The sequence below is a fragment of the Cyclopterus lumpus genome, chromosome 4 (genome assembly GCF_009769545.1).
Source record: "Cyclopterus lumpus isolate fCycLum1 chromosome 4, fCycLum1.pri, whole genome shotgun sequence".
Taxonomy (NCBI): Eukaryota; Metazoa; Chordata; class Actinopteri; order Perciformes; family Cyclopteridae; genus Cyclopterus; species Cyclopterus lumpus.
This window is the reverse complement of record NC_046969.1, coordinates 22,679,558-22,703,614: the sequence shown is the minus strand read 5'-3', so window position 1 is coordinate 22,703,614 and position 24,057 is coordinate 22,679,558. Positions and strand designations below refer to the sequence as shown.

General features: G+C 44.2%; 1 protein-coding gene across 2 annotated transcripts in view; it reads right to left on the bottom strand.

Annotated features, from left to right (window-relative positions):
• polrmt (polymerase (RNA) mitochondrial (DNA directed)) overlaps nt 1-16,111 on the bottom strand; it is a 34,733-nt gene extending 18,622 nt beyond the window's left edge. For both annotated transcript variants that reach the window (XM_034531451.1, XM_034531452.1), the window contains exons 1-11: nt 15,933-16,111; nt 15,236-15,334; nt 14,226-15,076; nt 13,838-13,971; nt 9,551-9,737; nt 6,694-6,843; nt 4,578-4,745; nt 4,000-4,170; nt 2,925-3,164; nt 572-1,357; nt 202-324 (exon numbers count right to left, since the gene is read on the bottom strand). In XM_034531451.1, the coding sequence (XP_034387342.1) occupies nt 202-324; nt 572-1,357; nt 2,925-3,164; nt 4,000-4,170; nt 4,578-4,745; nt 6,694-6,843; nt 9,551-9,737; nt 13,838-13,971; nt 14,226-15,076; nt 15,236-15,334; nt 15,933-16,074 (3,051 nt within the window). In that variant the 5' untranslated portion in view covers nt 16,075-16,111. The remainder of the gene's footprint in view (nt 1-201; nt 325-571; nt 1,358-2,924; nt 3,165-3,999; nt 4,171-4,577; nt 4,746-6,693; nt 6,844-9,550; nt 9,738-13,837; nt 13,972-14,225; nt 15,077-15,235; nt 15,335-15,932) is intronic.
• Nucleotides 16,112-24,057: the final 7,946 nt, after the last annotated feature.

Sequence of the window (24,057 nt, the reverse complement as noted above, 5' to 3'; positions counted from 1 at the left end):
TAACATGTGGCGTGAAAGCGCTTTGAAGACTAGAAAAGCCATTCGCCGTTCCCACTTTGTATTGCAACTGCTGCACAGCGACACGCCTTCGGGATAAATATGGCTAGTGGGTTCGATAAGTTTTTAATCTTATCGTACATTTGTAGGAGATCCAACAAGTGTTACGCAACTCTGTTAATGGATACGTCATTAAAATGGTACCTGGTGGACGGGAAAATGGGAGATGAACCGCGTTGGATCGGGAGATCTCACGGCGTTGGCGATCTCCATGCAGCAGGCCAGAGCCTGCCAAGGCTCATCTGCATTCGTCCACCACTTCTTACCCTGAAGGAAGACAAACACAAGCACATGGGACATCAATACCGCCAACATGAACACTCCTGGAAGAGCTCACTATTTAGACTAGAGAGAAAGGGGTGCAAATGCTGCAATCAGCATATTTCAGAAGGTTTTAATAGCAGCCGTTTCTGTATTTCTGCTGTAAACCTCAAAGCTGATACGTTCTGAACTACGAATGTACGTCTGGACTACGCCGTCAATGAACAGGAAAGAGCAATGAAGACAAACTGACGTCGAGAGGGTCGTCTGCCGAGTCCAAGACGTCCTCCATGATCGCATTGGCGTACTCCAGCCGTCCCTCTAGGGAGCTCCTCTTCTTCAGCCCCGTCAGATTGACCAAGTGGATCTTCAGCCAGTCCAGCCCCTTCGGACCGAGGGGCTTCCCCTCGGCGAACAAAAGGACAGCCCGCGTGACATCACTGCCCAGGTGATTGAAGTACGGAGGACAGGGGTAGGTACGTCCCCGGAAGTCCATGTTGTGAGGGAACCAGAAGATCTCATCCCGCATGTGGTTGGCAATGGAGAGTTTATACAGCGCGTCCATGCGAAGGCTGTGCATCTCGTTGCATTTCTTCTTGGCGTTGATCACCTCCCTCTTCATGTGGGCTTTCTCAGAGGCCGTGTAAGCGGGATCGTGGGCGGTGAAGTGGGGTATTTTGGGGGCCTCCGACAGAGGAGGAGGGATGTCTAGCTTGTCGCAGCCCCGATCGTTGAAGATGGAGATGATAATGTCCAATAAGGGTTTGTTGACACGCCAGGCACAGTTGCCCAGCTGGTTGAGAGAGTCCAGGACCGGCAGGAGGTTCTGGCACTTCTCCAACAACACCTCGTGCTGCGTGGCCCCTTCCACCGTGCGCATCAGCTTGGTCGGCGTCAGCAGGTAGGCTCCGAACTTGACAGACGTCCAGGGCACGGGAGGGCAAAGCATCGGTATCACGAAGGAGTCAAAGGTCAACTCGGTCTCCATGGCGTCCTGCTGCATCTGAGTCAGGATGGGGTGGGGTTTGATGAAGCCGACCTGGAGGGTGAAACATCAAAGGAAATGAGATTAGAAGCTGAAATGATGCAAAAGTTTTAAAAAAGGACAGTGATGGACGTAGCTCCAGAAATAGGGATGCGCCAATCAAACTCTCTCTGGTCCCCGATACCGATACCCGGGCTTTGGGTTTGGGCCAACGCCGAGTACCGATCCGAAACCGGTGTTTAATTAATGAGCTGCATGGCTCACTGTGTGCAAGTGACTGGGATCTTTGATGTGGCTCGACTTAAAAATAATAATTGCTTTTCTAATTCCGTCGAACAAAAAGGTAACAAATGAATACATCAATATTAAATTTTCTGAATTTCTTTTTTAAATTAAAAATAATAAATCGAAAACACCAGCAACTTAGTAAAAAAATTTAAATAAAATCTAAATTAACAGAAAATTAATTCAGCAACAAATTGGGCCAAACCAGTCTAACTATATAGACTATATAAACATAAATATGAATTGAAAAGATCGGATCAAACTATTTGAGTCGGTATCATAGGACTGGACAAGAAGACCGTCGTTGGGGATGAATACAGGAACCCGGCGGAAAATAAAATGAAACACCTCAGCATCGCTTGCATGAGTCAGACGGGCCCGCTGTGCTGTAAAATCATTAGGATGCTCCCCTGATGGGCTAACCTCCAAAGAGAGAACCGAAGGGGAGGGGCAGAGTACGAGAAAATAACTCAATTCTGCAAAGAGAGTCAAAGTGCATCAAGTCCAAAAAATCTCTCTCTCTCTCTCTCTCTCTCTCTCTCTCTCTCTCTCTCTCTCTCTCTCTCTCTCTCTCTCTCTCTCTCTCTCTCTCTCTCTCTCTCTCTCTCTCTCTCTCTCTCTCTCTCTCTCTCTCTCTCTCTCTCTCTCTCTCTCTCTCTCTCTCTCTCTCTCTCTCTCTCTCTCTCTCTCTCTCTCTCTCTCTCTCTCTCTCTCTCTCTCTCTCTCTCTCTCTCTCTCTCTCTCTGCTCAGGGTCCCGTGGCAGTAAATCGGCGAGCCAATTAAGGGGGACACTAAAAAAAGGGATTAACCCAGATCCCATTCATCTTGCTTGACTGTTCCCCCTGCCAATGCACACAAAAGGGGGGGCGGGCATGATTTTAGGATTCACACTCTTTGGAGCTTCACAGGTGGAGAGGCTTTAGAGTGAAGGTCGAGTGTTTTTCGGGTATCGCCTTAGCTTCTGCTCCAACAACTGCCTAAATCGGACTAATTGTGTGTAATTTCCAAATATAATAGTTTGATTTAACTGACGCAGGGTTCTCATGATGATCAGTAATGTTGTATTTCTTTCAAATAAATGTTATACAAATTTGAATATTTTTCTCAGGATTCAGGAGATCCCTTTAAAAAATATAATCCCTGACCATTTTTCCACATGAATCTCAGCTTGAAAGGATCTTTTTCTTTGCTCCGCAATCCGGTTACCAGGTTATCAAAGCCTCCGTCTATTTGGCAGGAGCACGATCGCTCCCGACTCCGGGGGTCGCCGACTCCTTTGAGGTCCCTGTGAGCACTTGGGAGAGAGACCTGAGAGAGAGACCGCATCCACTGTACCTGTCGTGTGCTGCGGAAGGTGTACATGTGGTACAGGATGGGGATGGACTTTCTCTCGAAAGCAGAGTTCAGGGTGTCGCTGTTGATTTTGAGGTTCTTGACCATCAACTCCACCATGTAGGTGCCCAGCTCCAGGGACACGATGTACGGCCAGTGGGTCTCTCCTCCCTGCAGCGAGGGTCCTGAGGTCTGGTCCAGCTCGAGCTTGCACCAATGCTCGCTGGGCAGGACGCTGTACTCCTAGAGGGGAGACGGATGGGAGCGTTGAGTTAGAGAAGACACGACACACCGTTAAAAAAATATAGATATATTGTGTCAAACAGGCACTCTTTTTGTGATCTAATCAAAAAGACAGCTTTCATGTTTCAAGAAATATGATGAATCCTGTAAAAGCCTTGATGTAGAAATATTTCAGCCATAAACAAGAACACACAGCTAGGGAGCCTCCGATGAAAAGCATTATTTGCTCCTCAGACAAGTGAGAAAGAAGCTGATTGTTTGGCATCAACAACAAAAACACAATAATAGGCATGATTTTGACTACAAAGGCTGCATGTAAACAAACAAACAAACCTTAACTAACTTCTGGTATAACTCTATGAGATGTAGGGTAATTTTCCTCATAGACTTTTATACAATCAGTCTTCTTTTTGCAACACGAGTCGCCCCCTGGTGGACATTAGGGAGAATACAAGTTTAGGACTCTTCCGCATTGGATTCATTTTCAGACGCAGCCGCCTGACTGGCTCTTTATCCACAGTGCAGCTCCTCGAAGCAAAACACAAATATATAAAAAAAACTTTTACCCAAAAATACTATTCTTCTGCTCCATATCCATTATAAATGGGAATTTCACAGCACTTCTTGTTAATTTAAGTGCGGGGAAGCCGAAATCGTGAACGAGATTTTATCTTCGATTATTGTGCAGGTTTGCCTCTACTGTAAGTACTGTGATGCACCAAAGTGCACGCACAATAAATCTTTAAACTATAATAATAAACCTAGCGGGAGAAAAACTAATAGAAATAAGAAGTACAAACACGAGAAGACATGTGGAGTGAGAGGATTTATCTACCTTTGTGTCTTTGGCCAGCAGGTCTGTGTAAGAGTTGTAAATGTTGCGCAACTTTTCCACCATCTGGCTTTGGTGCTTCTGCCGCACAGAGTACTTGGTGTAGACCCGGTTGCCCAGCTCTCTGGCCAAGATCTTCAGTGACTCTCCGCTGGGAGGCAGGTTGGCGACGCTCTGGGAGAGTGGGACACAGTTCAAAGCGTCAGAAAAATTCCAGTTTTAATGAAAAAGCAATCCCCTCAGTCAAAGGGGAAATCAAAGTGTAAATGGTCTTTTTTTTTTTTTTTTTGAATAAAAAAACAAAAAAAAAACACATGCTGTGCATTTGTCTAGGTTGGAAGCAACGATATCTGATCAAAGCGTGCCATCTTTTTGCTGCCAAAGATGAAGCCTGATGCTTTTGCGGCTGTTGTCACGGTCACACACTTGATTTGTGTTTTGTGGGTTTTTTTCAGATGTGTTACAGTTAAGCCGCCGTCCATCAAAATCTCTTCGACTCAAAACACTTGAAAAGTCTTTGTTGAGGCCGAGACTTCTGGCTTTTCATCGAGTGGGAGGCTGGGTTAGGTGGTTTGTATTACCTGTATCATGATGTCGACGTACTCTTTATCCCCCAGCACACAGAGGTAGGGATAAAGGTTAAGCCGGTAGTCCTTGGAGTTGGTGTTAGACAGGATCATCTTACTCTCCCTCAGGGCCTGGAGGAGGATCTTCTGCCACTTTGCCCGCTGATCCGCCAGCAGCTCCCTCTGGAAGGACGACACAACTGATCCCATGACGGCGGCTGCCAGCAGGAAACCCTCAAAAGACGTTGTCAAATGAAATTAACAATCCTGCACCGGTTGCTCGAACCGAATCGTTTTTTTTTAAAAGCGAAAAGGTGTCCTCCCTGGACACCGAGGTATTGTGAAGCACGAAGCGTGCATTTCATTTCGATGGTTGGGCTCGGTTGGCGCAGAAACCTCCAGGGAGACGGGGAGAAAGCAGACTGTCCTTCTGAGAGAGACACTACCGGGCCACCGACCGATTCATCCAAGACCAGAACTGAGAGAAAAACCTTTTTCGGTGCCCTTTAGAATGGCAGCGACGTAAATCAATGTATCAATGATATCACACATCCTCGTAACATTGAAGTTAAAAAACGGTTTGGTCCAGAGAGAGTTAGCTTAGCACAAAACACAGTAGATAGCATTCCTGGTTTGGCCCTCTTCCAACCAGCTCACTAACTAACATTTTATATTTGGTTTGTTTAACCCGTACAACAAATTACATTTTAAAACACCGAGTCGTGGCAAGATGTTTCTCCCCGCATCCAGTTTTTATGCTAAGCTAAGCAAATCGCCTGCTAGCTTCATATTTAACACACAAACAAGCGTGGTATTGATCACCAGCGGATGTGGCTAACGCCTGGCATCTCTCTGTACCATGGCCGTTACATTGGGCACTGGGTGCTGGTGACTTCCAGTTACTAGGACAGAGTTATTCCAGCTAATTTCAACATCTCTTGTTTGTTTTTTTCATCTTGAAAAGCCTGAATATTATATCTTATTTCAAGAAATTGTCCTATCAAATGTATCTTTTCATTTTCCATTTTGATTTTAAATTAAACCCACATTGTTCTGTGCTCTCACATTGTGATGATACATATTTTGATCTGGCAGAACTTTTAAAAAAAAGTGGGAGAAGCCAGAAAAAGCACTTGCCTCTCTGCATTATTATTATTATTTTTGGTGCACTTTAAAAATCACATTTTAAGCGATGCTTCTTGATTTTCCTGGTTGACATGAATGAACAATGCAAAATGAGATTATAAAAAGCAGTCGTTTTGACCGTGTGTGTGTGTGTGTGTGTGTGTGTACTCTTCAGTCAGTCTGGATTGTGGATGGAGAGGTGACCCGGTGTTCTCTCCAGAGGTTTCCATTACAATACATTATTATTCTGCTCTGCGTGTCTGCAAATGCTTCCTGACCATCAGGGACTGTCGGCCTGCTCGCTTTTGCCAGTCTGAACTGTAAATGCCGGCACACCAGTAATATGTTTCCACGTCCCGCCTAAATGCATATTATTTAAAAGTTGATAGCGAAAAAGAGACTTTTCACTCAAGAGGAAACAATAGAATAAATAAATAAACGTCAATACATCAGTACGTAGACGGTGTTTTTTTACGAGCGTGATCTTTTCAAACAGACCACTGCCAAGGTAAACACACCCTCTATTGTTTGTACTGTGAGCCAGAATGTCGGATTATGCAGGATTGTTCGCAGATTAAAAGAGACAAAAATTACAGCCCAAATGGAGCCATGTTTTATCAAACAGGAAGCAACAAGGTTTATGGGAAATGTTGTTTTTTTTTAAACATTGCGTAAGCAACAGCATTCTTGTAGATATATTGTACCAATTATTTAAACAAGTCTGACATTAATTAATTGATCAAAACTTTGATATAGTTTTTTTTTTAGACCAACCCACCCCCCGTTATTAACTCCATAACACAACATATATAGTGGATTCTCAGCATCACAGCACAATAAATCCACATTTCTAAGAATCTAGAGTATCGAGTGCGCGATGAAGATGAGGAGACGCAACGGGTGGGTTTGTTTACCATTCTCGCCGTGTGTTCATCCACATTTCTAAGAATCTAGAGTATCGAGTGCGTGATGAAGATGAGGAGACGCAACGGGTGGGTTTGTTTACCATTCTCGCCATGTGTTCAGTTACGGGCTTGGCAGCCTCCACAGAGTTGATGGTGGCAGTGCAGGCCTGTTCCATGCTGAGCTGAAGATTGAAACGCTCCTGAAGCTCCTCCTGGGTGAAGTCCAGTTTGGGGTACTGGTGGTCTGACCTCTAAAAAAACAAACAACACAAATACACACACACACATACACGCAACAGTAAGTAACCTGAGAAATGATGATCTTCTCATCCGTATGACACTAAAGGTCAAGTGTTTAGGATTCGGTGGCATCCAGCGTTGAGGTTTGCGATCGCAACCAACTGAACGCCCCTCTGCTCACTCCCGAGTCGTCGAGTGCAGAACAGAGTCAACGCCGTATCGTTCAGGAACCTTCACCCTGCATACTTTAGAGGCAACGAAATCCAGACGCGGCGGGTGCAACGTGGCGGGTGCTACGTGGCACCTATGTAAATATGTCAGAATCTCTTTAAGCTAATGAAAAACACAACGGATATTAGTTTCCGCCGACTTTGCACCAATGAAATAAATATATTCCATTTCTGAAAGTGACCAACTGTTTACTGTAAGAAACATTTCATTTAAAAGAAGTCAAATGTGCTTTAAAAGAACATTGCACTAAGACCGTTATCCGTGCACATCGAAGAAAGGCTGTGGGCAAGAGTGGATCTAGTACACAACAGCAGCAAGAACAACAGCAGACAGTAAATCAGGCCTCAGCCAGAGCACAGCTGAAGGTCGTACGTTAGCTAAGAAGCTAACACCACATGATCAGTACACCAGCAGAAAACAAAATGTGCTGACGCGACGGTTTTGAAGGTGCAAACTTCTGAAGCTTCTGCGATACAAAGAAAAGTGCAAAAAGCTCGACAGAACGAGCTGGAACGCAGTTCAAGGAAAAGCCGGGCGACTCTATTAGAATACTTTGTAAAAACTGAACGAACTAAAAAAAAAAAAAAGCTAGAATGTTTTTCCTCATCCCTACTGAGTCCAACCCACAATGCATTCACAATGCATACGGGCCAGTTTCCAGAGCGTCATGACGACCAAACAATCTCGGATGACAAGTTGAAACTAGATCAAACTGCATTTTTGTACGAGCATCAGCTTAATCAAAATTCCATCTCACAACAACAAACACTATTCTAATTAGATTGTGTGAGTGTCTGCTGCTAACACCGATTCGAAAAAAAAAAATCCTCCGGAGACCTCCCAGTCTGCTCCTCCGTTATCTGGTGGACCAGTTATTTGGACAGCCTTTCAGTCATTAAAAACCAACCTGCCAGAAAGTCACAGTCGCACGAATGCAATCGTGATGGAGCGGTCACATTCGACCTGTTTCACATTTCACCGTGTCGCTCCACGTACACTCCAAAGACAGAAATACATGACCTGCTGACTGTTGCCATCACACACACACACACACACGTCAGTAATAAGATAAAAGGAGACCAAAAATATGTCACTCAGACGACGACGAAAAGTGAATTGTGGCACAAGGTTCGAGGCTAAAAATATATACCGCGATTGAACATAAAGCTGTTAATGAATCGTGTGAGAATCATCAATGGAAGAAAAAATAAATTTTAATTACATTTTTTTTAAAAAGGCAAAGAAAACAGAGGGGCCCATTATATATATATATATATATATATATATATATATATATATACACACACACACTTTTTTAAAAAAAAAGCAGAGTTGGCTCACTATAAATAGGACAGTGCCTGTCTGGCTGTGAAGGGGCGACAATCAAATGGTTCATAGTTACGCTGGAGCCTTGACAGCTTTCCCAGCTCTCCGGGGCTCTGGCACTCAAAACGTACACAAGACTCGTCCTTGAAGAAATAACTTGACATGTATTAATAGTCGTACATTACCGCTCCTTAACGTAAACCGCCGCGCGGGTCCTAAATACAGTTAAGTCATAATGTCCATTTCATATTAAATATAGATGTCACGGTATATACACAGCGTGTCTTTTTTTTTTTTTAAGTAACACGAAATTGCTGATTACAACGAACATCTGCCGTCCGAAGATTAGCATGAAGCGGTCACGATGACATTCCACTTTAATTTACTGTCAGATTTGAAGCGCGAGGACCAGCGGCCGACACTATGATGTGCATGACACTGGTTATGATGACTTAAGAGATTCAATCCTTTCCGTGCTTATTTTTAAAAATAATGACGGATGCTAAAACTCTTGAATCTCTGAACGCTTTACTTTAAAAAGTTAACTTTGGCGAACCACAAGGATTACTGCGGGGCCCGTGGACATTACTCTGGTATTCATTCTTAAATATACCAATTAAGATTTCTAAAAGAATTTTTTTTTAAACTTCAATTGATCATTTATGACTAAAGTAAATCCAATTTTGAGGAAAGAAATATTGTATGTATTATTTATACTAATTAATTAATTATTCATTTTTAAAAATGGATCTGCCGCATGTGTGTGTCTGTGTGGTTTGAGCAGATTTGATTGACAGTGGTCTGGCTACATGAGCAACCAAACCGACAGACAGATTCTGATTAAACTCTATTTATTGATTCAATCTTTTTTCATTCAGCATAATCCCGTTGAGATTTTAAAAATCGCTTTTATAATGGGGGTCCTGGCCGTGTAATACATTATAATACGAAATACGTGCCAGAAAGGCAAGGCCAAAAAAAAAAAAAAAGTTAATATTTAAAGATAACCTTACCTGTTCAAACTCTGGAGAGAAACTAACGCGTTCACGTGGAGTTAATCGCTCAAGAGTCAAAAGTCCTAATTGAGAAAATAGGCTGTCGGTGCCTTTAATTCAGCTCATAATACATCGGTGTACCGTGTCGAAAGCCCTGGTGCGATACCTGTGTGTAGAAGTCGTGGACCAGCGATGAGGACCACGGAGTCGCCTCCGCTTTGAGGCGGGGCCGGTAGTCGGGCTGGACGACGTGCACGGCCTTCAGCACCATGTCCCGCTCGTCCTGCCGGAACACACACCGGCTGAACAGGTCGTCCACAGAGAGGCCATACTCCTTCATCTGGCTCAGGCACCTGGACACACCGGGGGACACACGGTTGGTCTACCTGGTTCTCGTTGGCCCTTGAGCACATTGTATCTGTGTTGCATCATTATTTTTTGCCAGGTTATGAGATTTCAGGGCTTTTTTTTTTTTTTTTTTTCCCTATTGGAGTTTCTTTTGGGATTGAAAACATGCTGTCCAGTTATTTCCCAAAGACAAAACAATACATTACAGTGTCAAAAATAGACCATAATAAAGACTAATTTTTCCAGACAGTCAATTATTGGAATTATTAGGGCGTCCCCCCCCTCTTCGTTGACTAATACCCAAAAGATTGTTTCGTAGCGTTTGTTTTCTTGCTTATTTCTTTGAAAATTCTTCGTAAACACAAGATTTAAAGCGGTGATTTTGAGCGATTCTTTGTGACACAAAAGCATCGTTGGTCGTCTCAGAAAGTCTTCTGGTCAGGAGGATACAATACTCAAGACAACAGGTGTTTTACACAAGAGTTTTAATGCATTACTGTGACATTTGTGTAATGCGTCTTAACCCGTGGGCCCTTATTGTATATGTGATACCGGCAAAGGAGCAGAAGAAGCAGAAATTGGATTGCTTGCTTTGTAAAAGCTGCCTGTGTTTTTCCATAAAAATATGCAAAATATAACCGCCGTACAACTCTGTTGCAGAAAGAAATTTTCATACTTTGTGTCGATTCAGAAGGTTCTCCAGAGAAGCAGCCCGTCAGACGGCAAAGTAGATTTTCATTTTACGTGGAAGATTATGGGTTTGTTATGATGGAACTAGACTTTCGGAGTCTGATCGCGAGTTCAGAGCTCCCGACCTTCTGACCTCCCGGGTTGATGTGGGAACGGGAGTGAGATAATCATATAAACTTGCTGGGCTACTGATTAATTCATCTTTAAAAAAAAAAAAAACTCCCATGTGTCTCACCTTCCCCAATCAACAGTTGCAGAATATCAATTGGAAATATTTGCACTGGGGAGGGGCTTTCGGTCAGAGTCAAAAGCAAGAGTTCGAGACCGAGGCAGATGGGCACTGACGACGACAGTGAAATATATATTTAAATAGAATCTCCTCCAGAGAGAGCGCGCGCAGTCTCCATGACTGGACTGCAAAATAAAAAGATAATTTACCAACCAGGTCCCTGGAATTCAAAAGAGAGGTGCAATAACACGATTATATTTTAACTCAGAAGGCCTGTGAATGAATGAATGTGTTCAGCCCGGGTTGCGTCTTTATTCTTATGGTGACAAGTGAGATTCGGGGATGAATATTTTTTTTTTTGCTTGTGTAAATGATTTCTGAATTTGGGTAAATACTGTTATTAAACCGTACATCGATGTATTCTTCCGGTCTATAAATTGAGCCGTTTATTATTACTACAACGACTAAATGTCATCCAGGGAACTAATTATGCGTGTATGACCTACAGAGAGCCCTTCTTCTTATACATGTATAAGAGTGGCTTATGTTTACAGAACCTCGTTATTGTCATGCATACTTTTTTAGGGTGTGAAGCCAACGACGAGCCTGAAGATCGTGTTTGGTTGCACTGCTCCCTCGAGGGTCAACAACGCAACTACGGGAATGAGAGACAGAAACGAGGAAACCCCGTTTGTCATCGACCGCAGAGGACGAGAGCTCTGCTTCACCCTGCACTTCTTTTCCTAAAAGACAAACAAAATAAATAACTAATTAGCGTCTGGTGGAAACCGTGACTCGGCAACTTCCACCGACTTATTACAACCAGAAGTGAGCGGGGTTCTGCACGTGAATGAATGCAATTGAAGTTATGAAGTGTACGTTATATTTCTGGGAGGTAAGCCAAAGAGGTCAAAATCCCGTTTTTTTTGCACTCGTGCCTCGGATTCTCGGGTGATGCAATGTGCAATTTTGGTTCAGAGTAAATGAGAGAGCCTTCCAACAAAGAGGGGGATTAGTCTGGGTGCCGGGCGCTGTGGTCCAGAGGAACAAAGACAGAGAGGTTGAAGGATAGGGCGTCGACAGCCTGGTGACTGCTCGGCTGCACCCTCGGGAGCAAGGAGCTCTGGAGGGCATACGGCACTTACAAAAGGGAAAAACTTTTAGAGAGAGAGAGGGAGAGAAAGAGAGACAGAGAGAGAGAGAAATGATGATGGTGAGGATTGTTGGAGACGAGAGGCTCGACTGAGCAGGAGGTGCAGCGCTGCAGAACAACGATGTCATACAAGCATCGGCTTACAGTGATCGATGGGCCAACCGGATACCGACCCCCCACCACCTGTCCCGCTATTGGACCACGCCGCATAGGGTGATGTCTCCCCCCCCCCCCCCCGGAGTCCATAATTGTTTTGGCAAACGGGTTTGATGAGCAGCCATTGAATTAAACTACTAACTAAATATCAGGGTTGCGGGATGAGAGTGATAACATTTCATTGTTTCCCTGCAAGATTAACGATGCAAAATCCCTGACCTTAACTTTTCCACACTCCCTAACACTCTTCTCTCTTTGAATGAAGGGGTCCGACATCTAAAAAGACCAAAACAAATTTCAATTTCACAATACAAGCCCCGATATCTTTCCCAACTGGAAAAACAATGTACAGAGTTAATAATAAATATCAGGACCAAACCAATAATGGATTTTTTTTTTTTTTTTTAAGAGTGACGCAGAAATCAATATGTGAAGAGTTAAAAGCTTTTGGAGTTAGAAAGCCCTGTATCACGATGTTCTCTGGAGATGAGAGCATGAGGGAAAATGAAAACAAATACCCTTTGTGCCCTGTAGTTTTTCTTTATAATAACTTCAGGTTAGCCCCCCCCCCCCGGTCAGCTGATTTTGTCGGCTGCCATCAAACAGGCACACACACTGTGACACGTGTAGTGTTCTGCTGAAGCTGTGCCCAGTCGGTGTATACTGTACGTGCTAAATGTCATGCACTTTTAATCCGGGTGTGGGTCTGACACGCAGCCGGTGAAAAAAGAAATTGGTTAATAATATTGAACGTCGATTTGTCAGGATGACCTCGTTACCGCTGAGACACAACTGGGCTACTAGCTGTCATTTGCTAAAGGTTTTTCCGAGCAAACATAAATTATTAACTTCACCTGCATGACGGTAGAGTTGTTTAATTAGCTTAAGCCAACCTCATTAACACTGTGCGTCAAACAAGTCGAGGTGGCCTTGAGAAAAGCTACAAGAATTGTTACAGAAACCTCCCAAAAAAAAAAAAAAAAAATGAAATGCTGGATTGCCATGGAAACAATATCAGCGATGAGGGAAAAGGAACAAATGAATGTTATGAACACTTGATCCGGTCAGCTCAACGCAGAAAGACACCGAGCACAGATACTGTGTGTGGCAATCAAAATAAAGCTTGCAATATAAAATGTCTTAATTTACAATTGATAAACACGACAACTTGTATTTTATTATTTATTTTTTTTTACAACTGGACCCAAATGGCAAAGGGAAGCTTTGACCGTCCCAGTTGAGATCATATATATCAGCAAATAAAAGTAAAAACAAGAAAAATACTATATAAAAGAAAATATTAAATACAAAAGACAAACCACCAAAAATAAAAAATAAAAACATCCTAATAAACACATTTAGTTTGAGTCTAAACAGCCCAACTGTAGTCTCTTGAGGCTAAGATGCTCTTTAAATCTCCATGTGAGCAAAGTTGTAAAACCATCTTCCGACCAACACATCATGCAGCCCTCCATCAACCAAAACCCAACAATGAAACCAATAAGACAAAGAATAAAACAATAAGCAACTGTTTGCTTATTTGCTACACGTTGCTTCTTCTGTGTCGACATTGTTCTTAGTTTAAAATCACGGCTTCAATCATTAATAGATGGTATTATAATGCGAGAACTGGGAAAGGATGCGTAAAAGTGCAAACCATGAGCACAGCGTGACCCCTGCTGGTGAGTCTCTGTATTACAACTGCTCTCCTTTAAAATTTAAAATCTCTGTCCCGTGGTTTTCAATAATACTCCCCTTACAAAAATCACACATTATACAGACAAACATTTTTTTTAAATACTTGTAATTACAAACACAGCTTATCATGAGTCTTGCTCATGGGTGCTTTGTGTGCGTGTTTGCGTGTGTTTACGTACCTTGTGATGACATTTGGGGAGCAGTTGGGATTGCGGCCCATACACTCCAGGGCAGTGCAGTAGGATCCCAGATTCGGCTTCAGACTAGCCTCTTCTAACAGACTAAATATGCGGCCGATCTGATTTAACGTGCCCTATAAACAAAGAGAGAGATGGGAGGGCCGTTCATCTTATACGACGGAAAGAACGACAGAGAACCTGAGAAACACTCGCACATTACCTCATCCACAAGGAAGTTATAAACTAGTTTACTAGGTTGTTAAACCATTCAGCTTCACAAATCCTAGGATTCTTAATGGCTAAAACACCACACGCATTTATTTATTTTTTTTAAACCTGCGGTGGAAAAGAGGCAGAGCTAAACAAACGCTGGTTTCAATCAACTCACCTTCTTGGCCCACACCCTCATCATGATGTTGTAGACGCCCGTGTTCAGGTGTTTCCGTCGACTCATGACTCTGTGCTGACTTAGCAGGAAGCGCTGCGCCCTCTCCACGTCCCCGGCGAACACGCACGCCTCCAGGTAAGAGCGAATGCTCAGCTGGATGTCGCCGCACGCGGCCGCCTCCACGTCCTCCTGGAGGAGCAGCAGCGGGTTGCTCGACGACGTCCACCGGCTCACCTGTTGACTGAGCCTCCTCTCCAGCTCCTCCACCTTGGCCTGCTCTTCGGCCGTGACCCGGGCATCGATGACGGACTGCTCCTGGCCCTTTTTACCGGCAACCGTCTTTTTAGAGCCCTTCTGTTTCCCTTTAGATTCTTTACGTGTCGCGGCGGCCGTCCCCGCCACCGCCGCCGCCTCTATCGTAGTGACTGCGGCCCGAATCTCATCAGACAATTTCCCGCGACCCCTGTTCTTAATCGAGGGAGCGGTCTTGGATATAGTTTTGTGTGAAGTACCCGGGAGCGCCGAGCCGCTTTTGCTCCCTTTAAGTTTGTCGGTAGGCTTCTCCTTGACATTCTTCTGTATTTTCTGACGGAGGTGCTGCTGTTTTGTGAGTTTGTTTTCCTTCTCCTGAGTCAGTTTTTCCATCCAGCGGCTGGGTTGAGATTTAGACGGCGCTTTGAGAGTCTTTCCGGATTTAGGAACGTCAGTTTTCTCCTTCGGGGCGGCGCCCTTGGGACCCTGACCAGATAAAACCCCTCGTCCCAAAGAGGGGGCTTTGAGAAATTTCACCTTTGCGTGACGGACATCTAAAACGATGTCGGATCGGAGTTGCTGGATCCTGGCCTCAAGCACTGAGGGGAGAGATAAGAGGAAAATTACCGACGCTTCTGTTTAGTGATGGGCAGAAAGAACTGCCCCAAGTACTCTGGCATTTCACAGACGACACAGTAAACAGGCTGGCAGCATTCAGAGAGGAGTATACAAGTATTCAGCATACTACAATAACATACCGTCTAACAGCTGAGACTGCTCCAGTCCGCGTTTCTTAGCATCGTCTCTCTTGGGGATCACAAATGAAACATTTCTCCTTTGAAGCTGCAAGTGTGTCTCTGGAAAACACACACAGTTAATAATAAATACATGTGTATCAACTCTACAGCTAAATATAATAATAGTGATAGGAATTACTTCCAAGATGATTTTGGCGACATTATCCCTCCACACACAGTGAGCAGTGAGGGTGGGTTCAGGGACACATGGCCAGCCGGGTATCGAACCACAGACCTTTGTTCTGACCCGCTCCTCCACTTGACCTACAGCCACCAGTCAGTCTGAGGTGTAGTTTAGTGGCGGCTCAGCAGGGTTTTTTTTTTTTTTTTTTACCCAGAGTTCATAGCAATATTAGTGACATGCATAACCTCTGCAGGTACTTCAATGACCCGAATGCAAAGAAAAAAACCGTTAACTGCACGAGCATCCTCCGGCTGGACTCGGGACAGGTGTCATGCTCACGCGCTCCAACATTACAGGAAGTATTCGTTAACAATTTTTTTAAATATCCAACACAAGAGTCCTCGGACCACCGGGGGGGAAACACACACACACACACACACACACACACACACACACACACACACACACACACACACACACACACACACACACACACACACACACACACACACACCGGAGACTCCTTCGCCTCACCTGATATTCGCCTCACCGCGCCGTCTCTCGTCGGCACGCGCAGCTGACAGCGGTCCGCCAGAGACGCGCGCGCGGCACACTTATCAAATAAACTGCGACGACTCAGACGTTTTGCAAAGGCACATACCCGGAGGAGTGACATGTCGACATGTAATAACCGCGTTACTTCTGAGCTCTAGGCGGCCATCTTAAACGAGACCAAGCTAGTCGCGAGGAGCGATCGTCGCGTGGCCCAGGCGTGGCTAAGGGATCGCAGATAAATCGAGCAGAGGTTATGTTTTTGTTGGAATTGTTCCATTATCTTGGTGGCTAATCATTTATGCGACTGCTTATTGAGGTATAATGTCATCGGTGTGCAGCTGGACAGAAATTAATGTTACACACTAATATTGTAGTTAGAAATAAGGCACAGGTTAAACAAACAATTACGTGGAGTCACATTTACAGTAGTCACATTTTCCCAACGTACACTAAATAAATAAAGATATTTTTGTTTCAAATTATGTGAAACAATAAATACTAATAATTCTGCTCTCATACGTTTTATTATAATATATACATGTTTTAGATATATTTAGAGGGCTAACAGTGATTAGAAAACATCTAATCACATACGTTATGTTACATTTACTCTCGTTCTCTATATTTAAAGAAATAACTGCATTTATTTGTTGCTGTATATTTAAAAAAAAACGTTCAAATAAACAATTATACTTCAGAGTAGTTTGCAATAGACAGGGAGTTGTGTTTGGCCTGCAGGTGGCAGTCTCATCAAAGTCAAACAAAGGAGGACTAGAGGTCAAACAGGAGACCAAGGTGAAAACGAGTGCCCTATACAAGCAACATGGTTTGTATCATAATTATTATTATTTTACACCCCCCCGTTTAAATATAGGAGTCTCCGAGATGTTTTGGTAATGCAACTTTCATTGATATAGTTCATACTTTCGTCTAGAACAAGAACTCACGTGTACTGGTTATTGTTATACAAGAAAATAAGAGCCCAGCACACACAATGTAATCACACTTTCTACATAGACTTCTTCTATAGACATACATATTGAATATCCAGCAGGCAAAGTTGTGTATTTTATTTGTATTTATTTACTTACCTTTGACGTCGCACATTAATGAATACATCAGATTCTACCTGAATGTAAATGTGCCAGTCTTAGCGAGAGCACTGCTTTTCATCTTTAAACCCACGGCAGGTTATTACAAACACAATATGATACCGTGTAATATAACACAATAAAATACATGAATGCATTACAAAAGTGGCAGATGTGTTAAAAACAATGATGTAACGACCAGCGCCAGAGGGGATGTAATGAGATTGGCCTCGGTTGCAGGTTTAGTTTGCGTGAAGCCATCTCTAAAGTGTACGTTTGGTTATTAGTTCATTAATTGCTGCGTCTGTATTGTACAGCAGGGTCCCCTGTGACCTTCCACAGGATTGATAACAGTGATGTGAAATTCACACAATACAACATATGTCTTTGTAAGCACAGAAACTGCCACTAAAGCACTGTAAGGAACTGCAAGGCTTCACAATTGGGAGGAAAAAATCCCATGAATGTCGTACACGCATGCAACATGACTTTACCAAAGTACTTATTAAAGCCAATTTTTAAAAAAAAGGACCGTCTTCTTTGTCTTTTTGAGTTTAAATCAAGCGTGACTTCCAAATTGAAAAGTAAAACTGAATGTATATCTCATTCACATCCTCTACATTTTCTGACCCCCGGCAGTGTCAGCCTCCCCACTGTCATGCATCCATAAAGCATTCTTAAACACTTTAGCGGCCCTTTGTGTCTCGGCGGGCTGGAGGTTAACACAAGCACTACTTGACAGTGAGAGAGAAACGTGTGTGTGTGTGTGTGTGTGTGTGTGTGTGTGGAGGGGGGGGGTCCAGGCAGTACATCTTTTCTCAGCGGAGGCAGTGGCCGAGAGCACAGCGGTGGGTGTCTGCTGCCGAGCTGTAGGTGAGGATCAGGAGGTGTTTGTTGCCACGGTTCACGAGCGGGGGCCCCTTGACAGCCTCGTTTGATGTGGTCGGGCCCCTGTCGGCGGCCGGCTCTTTGCGCCGGTGTGACAGTCATTGCCGGGTGAGTGACTGTCAATGCCTCGGCCGACAAAAGAGGAGAAGACAGGCATTCATGGGGCCTGATAATGGCCAGGCCAGGACAAGGCTGCCATTCTCGCACACTTTGATCATGCGGATTCTTTTGCACACCTTTTGTCGGGGGCTCCCTATTTGTTTAACAGATGGAGAGAGAGGGGCTGTTTTTTTTTTGATGGAGATACTTCTCTGTGAGATGCTTGTGTTGGTAAAAGCCTTTGGCATGTGAGAGAGTCTTGTGTGTGTGTGTGTGTGTGTGTGTGTGTGTGTGTGTGTGTGTGTGTGTGTGCACCACTTACATGGAATTAGTGACCTGTGGAAAAAGCTGCTTCTCAAGGAACTCCCCACGTGAGGCTCCACATGTGTGACACCTGAGAGGTCATATTCAGAGCTGAATTTAAAAACTCTCTTAAACTCTCTTTTTTGGGGGGGGGGGGGGGGGGGGTCGGGGGGGGTCGGTTTCCTTTTATAAATCACACCTTTGGGATCAAGCTGACACTTGCAGCCCATTAGCCCTTTTTTACGTTTTTTTTTTTTTTTTTTTTTACATCCTACTGTAAACTTCCAGAGCACTGACTTCGAACATTAATTACGAACAATTACTCATCAGATGGCACACTTTACGTCCATTATTGTCCATTACAGGGAGACGGACATCAGCGTGATTCCTTCAAGCTTCTTGCCTTCTTCACCCGGACCGCATGTGACTCACACGGCTCTCACTGCATTTGAAGATGGATTCAAAATTGGAGAGTCGGTTTAAAAAATGTCTTCGGATGCGTCACGCTGCCACCGACAAGTGCACGTTAATAGAATCATTCGGAAGAATGATGTCGGGCCTGTACTTCAAACGTCAATGACGCGATGTCGACCTCAACGTTCAGACAAAGCTGGCATTAGGGAGAGTGAAGAAAAGCTGAGTCAGCAAAGTGCTTTTCCACTTCGTCCTCACCGCCGCCGTCCTGTTCCTGTCCGCGTGCCCCTTATTTTCTGCTGATACATCAGATTAGCAATGTGCGGATGCTAAGTCACAACTGGAAAGTCTTTTTTTTTCTCCTTTTTTTGCCCCTCATCAAACATTATCAGACAGTTGGATCTCTGCTTGCTGGGAGAACTGGGAGGCTCTCAGAACTCTCCACAGCATCAGATAGACGACCCACTTATCATAATGCCCCAGACAATAGACAATGGTCACAGAGGAGGATATAGCAAAAGGGACGCGTCCTAAACGGTGCAGAGTTAAGGGTGGTCCGGTCAGTTCATTTAACCGCGTCCGGATGTTTGTCAGCCGACCATGGCGGACGGCTCAGAGACACTAGGCACACCTGCTTGAAAGGAGGAATTGCATAATAGCCAAAAGTTATGAGGATTTACTAATAGCGAAAATGATACGAGCGAGATAATGGCCTCGTGCGAGGGCTATAACTCCTTCCAGTTTAGCATCTACAATGAAGAGAAAGTAGATTGTTGTCTGGAAACAGTTTCATTCACCCCCCCCTCCGAGTTATACAAACTGGCAGAGTGTCAACGCTCTTAAAAGCACGAGGTCATGGGTGAGCTAAAACACAACTGCAAGAGCAAGAGGGAAGAAAAAGAGAGACAAAGACTTAGCGGCAAGGCAAAACAATTAATAATAGGGAGCTATTACTGAGGGATTGTCAGTGCGAGGAGGGAGGTCGGGTTTCAGACCCTTTTGAAGACTTTGATGGTACAAAACAGGCCTCATTATAGAGATATTATCTCTATTCATACACTTACAGAGCCGCTTGGATTCCTGCTGGGAAAGATTAGGTTCCTCCACTTGAGAACATCCTCCGTGGGTGCCCGGCTCACAAGAGTGGTGTTCTCAGCTCAGGGGGCACACCCACACAAGTCCAGACCAAAATATCTCTTCAACTATGTGATGGATTGAGCTGAAACTTCATGGTCCTCGGAGGACGGGTGCTAATGGCTTTGTTGACCGCCTGACCCGCTCCTCTAACGTCACCACGAGGATCACACGTCATGTCAAATTCCTAATGTGTCCAATGCTTTGGGTTTATAACTTTAATACTTGCAAAACTAATGGCGATCCCATCAGCCACAGCTGGAGTTTGCGCCAAGTGTTAATTAGCTAATGTTAGCATGTCAACATGCTAAATACTTAGCGCGTGTTAGCATTCAGCTCAAACTGCCACTGTACCTTACGGAGCAACCCTGTTTCCTACATATTACATTCCCATACAACTAAACTGCACTTTCAATTACTTTTAGAGGGGAAAGTATGATTTTTTTTCCTCCAGATTACTGTCATTTTAAACACGTGGCTATTGTTGTTATGTGAGGAAATAGTCTCGATAAGATTTAGTAAACACAATCATGCTTTGGCTTAAAATGTCGTTGTTAAGTTATTTAAATTACCACCCAAACGTCCTCCCCTACCCGGAGTATAATTAGAAAAGGGTTTACAAAACTAAATGAAACTGAATCCAGGAGAAAATACTTTCAGGTAATTGACAATGCCGTTGAAACGTAGCTGGTTCTTCGTGTAAATAAAAGTTTACGCCGGGAACTCGATTATGAATTGTGAACCGGGCACGAATACAATCGTCATCACGCGCGTTGCAAAGTTTGAAATCGTTTTTTTTTTTTTTTTTTAAAAAGCGCCGTCCCCCTTTCACATCCAAAAAAGGAACGTGCGCCGTACAGCTATGAGAGATTGCCGGCGATGACTTTTAACAGAGAAACACATTATGCTCAGACACATTGAGCTCAGGGCCCAAACATTTGCTTCCAAGACGCCGCGAAGAAATCCGCTGCCACATCTGACACTCGCATGAGGGCGCGAGCTTTGTTGTTGACCTCAGGGAGCACTCAAGATGTTTGAGACGCTACATCGAATGATTGTATGATTTTAATTACGGGGGCGGGGGTGGAAGGGGGGGGGGGGACTTCGGCAAAGAAAAAGGACAACTGGAACTTCCTCGGGCTTCCTGTGCTCTTTTCTTCTCTCTCTCTCTCTTTCTCTTTTACAGAGTTTATAATTAACATATGGAGTCTGTTGGGACTATGAGCTGGAAGCATCATTTCACTTGCAAGCATGTGCAACCGAAACATTCGTCCTCGATCAACAAGGGGAGAGAAGGAAGCGGCGCACCTCGTGATGCGACAGGTAGATTTGACTTGAATTGTTTTACTTCTTCGGGACAAAAAAATAATAATAATCGTGTCTCAGTTTCCAAGTGACTCGTTTTACCAAGAGTTCCAAAGTGGGCCCCCGAGGTGGCGCGGCTCCAGCGCCGCTTTCCAAATCGTAAAGGAAAGGCAAGTGTTGCCCAAATGCCGAAAATATATCTGTTAACAAATGTTATTACAGTGACGAAAGAGCGAGAGCGAGAGAGAGAGAGAGAGAGAGAGAGAGAGAGAGAGAGAGAACAACCAATGAAACGCAGAGCCAAGCCTGCAAACACTCAGATGTCCTGAAAACTAGATCCATGTTTTTGTACTTGTCGAAGACGGGGAAACCAGTTCATACATCACTTAACTAAGAACACGTTCTCGATAATCTCTTCCACCAAAGACGGTTCCCTATGCAGAACAGACTTCCGAGGACACGAGACAAGAGGAACGAGAGAGGGGGTTAAAACCAGAGGAAGTCAACAGACGCGGCAGCGTGGTTTAATTGAGGGTGAAAAGACTGTGATTTTTTTTTTTAACGAAGGGCCCACGTAGATCTATGCTGAGAGTAGCTTTGATGAGGAGCCCGGCGGGCACCAAAAAACCCCGAACATACTGGCAGGTAGACAGGAATGGGGAGGCGGCGGCGGGGGGGGTGGGGGTGGGGGGGGGGGGACTGGGAGTTTGGAGAAAGAGGGGACCGGTCTCGTTCTCATGAGTGTTTTCTTTTATGATGGGAAGGTTTAAAAAGGGGCAAGCGGGACAGCGAGTCTCTGGGGGGGCCCCCGTTAACAAGCTAAAGAGTGAGAAGCGACTGTCACCCTCTCTGAGCACACACTCCTCAAACACACCTCCAGCGCCGGACAAGCGTGGCCTCGGGGTGCTTGCATGTAATTGAAACAGGGACTCTTTAAAAAAAAAAAGGGAATTGCCACCGGACAGCCCCACTTGAAAGCTTCTGCATCTTCTCTCTCTCTTTCTGTTTCTCTCACTTTGAAATTGTAAAAAAACTTTTTAAAAAAAGGGATAGTTTGTACATTTTGGGAAATGCATTTATTTTATGGTTGTCGCATCCGTTCGTGTAGATCCGCCCGCAATTTGTGTGTATATACGACAAGCGCACGGACTGTACGTGATCCGGAAGAAGTTATCTGGACGCTCGTATCGTGCATGTAATTATCGTGCATGTATTTATTGTGCATGTAATTATTGTGCATGCATTTATTGTGCATTATTTATGTATACCGTATGCTCCATCCTCGGTCTATCTCTTCAAGCGGTCGCCCCGCAGCATTTTGCCTTTTTTTGATTTATTTTTGCTCAAATAAAACAAACAAAAAGGAACTCTTCCTGAGCAGGCAGTTAGCTTAGCTTATTAAAAAATAAGAAGAAAAACGTTAGCCTGGCTCCGTCCAAATGAAACCAAATCAGCCCACATCTTGTTTAATTCATATGTACACAAATCAGAGTATACCTTGTTGTTGTTTTGTTGTGTTTTTGTGTATTTCTTGGACAGGACCAGCATGTTTCTGTAGTCCACTGGTTGCCTGAAAAACTGTTTTATTTTCACATGAACGACGGAAAGGAAACATCTCGGCTCTTAGTGCATTTTTACAACTTTTAGGACCTGGCGATTTTTATATAAGTGTTCGTACCGGGTGTTGATTTACAGGAGGGGAAACAATCTCGTTACTGTGGGAAAAGGTCCAGCGTCATGTGACGTACACTGGAGATGTAATTCCACCGTTTGGCCACTGTGTGAAATTAGCTTAAAAGCCTGGCGCTCTTGGGACTTTTATACGAACACTGTTCATATTACTGTTTCTTACATTTATTGCATAGTGACATTAATCTTCTCCTTTAACTCGCAGCAAGAAAGCACATAAGCATAAATTCCCCAAATTAAGTTCTAGTCGGATAGGATAAAAAAACGTCTTTTACACATATCAATAATGCACCAATGCTGAAAATAAAGATTCATCGCGGTCAACCCGAATGAGCTTTCATGCCCTAATCAGGTTCATTACACGGCTTGTAAAGAAACAGACAAGAGTGTGGGAAGTCACATTAAAAGGTGTTCTTCATTTCCGTCCTGTTCCCCCAAAATGAAATGGCAAAGATCAGAGAAGGTGTTCCATTGAAATATTAACACAGGTGATCAGAAAGTCTCTCAGGCTTCATCTGGACTAACTCGGCCGACACTCCTGCAACCTGCTCTGTGTTTCCGTCTGCTTGATGATTTAAACCAGCAGCAGCAGCAGCAGCAGCAGCGAAAGAAAGAAAGAAAGAAGAAAAAAAAGAAAAAAGGCTCCCTTAATTTGCAACATGTGGCCAGAAAGAAAAAAAGGTGTCAAAAAAAAAAAAGGTTTTCCGAGCTGGTTCACTGGACAGTAATGGAGCTGATTTGACCGAAAGGCTTCACTGTTCACATCAAGGGGAGACAGCGGAGGTTCTGGGATAGGAAAGCGGATGTAAGTCTTTCCAGGTGTCCGTGACGAAGAAGAAGAAGAGAAGAAAAAAAAAAGAAGAAGAAGAAGAAAAAGAGGATCATAAAATCCTCAGGTGAAAAGCAAATGACTTGTTTCTCACAGAATAAACTTCTCGGAGGGAGAGAGAGAGAGAGAGAGAGAGAGGGAGGGAGGGAGGGAATAGAGAAAAAGGGGACGGTGCTCGATGCGAGAGGGCTTTCTCGTTTTGTTTGAAATGGTTATGAATGAGTGCCGTGGCCCCACCCCACCCCACCCCTCACCCCCACCACCCCCCTCTCTCTCTTTCAACCCCCTAGATGCTGGCCCTGCCCAGGATAAAATGCAGGACGACTCAGCCGGTGCCTCCACAGAAGAGAGG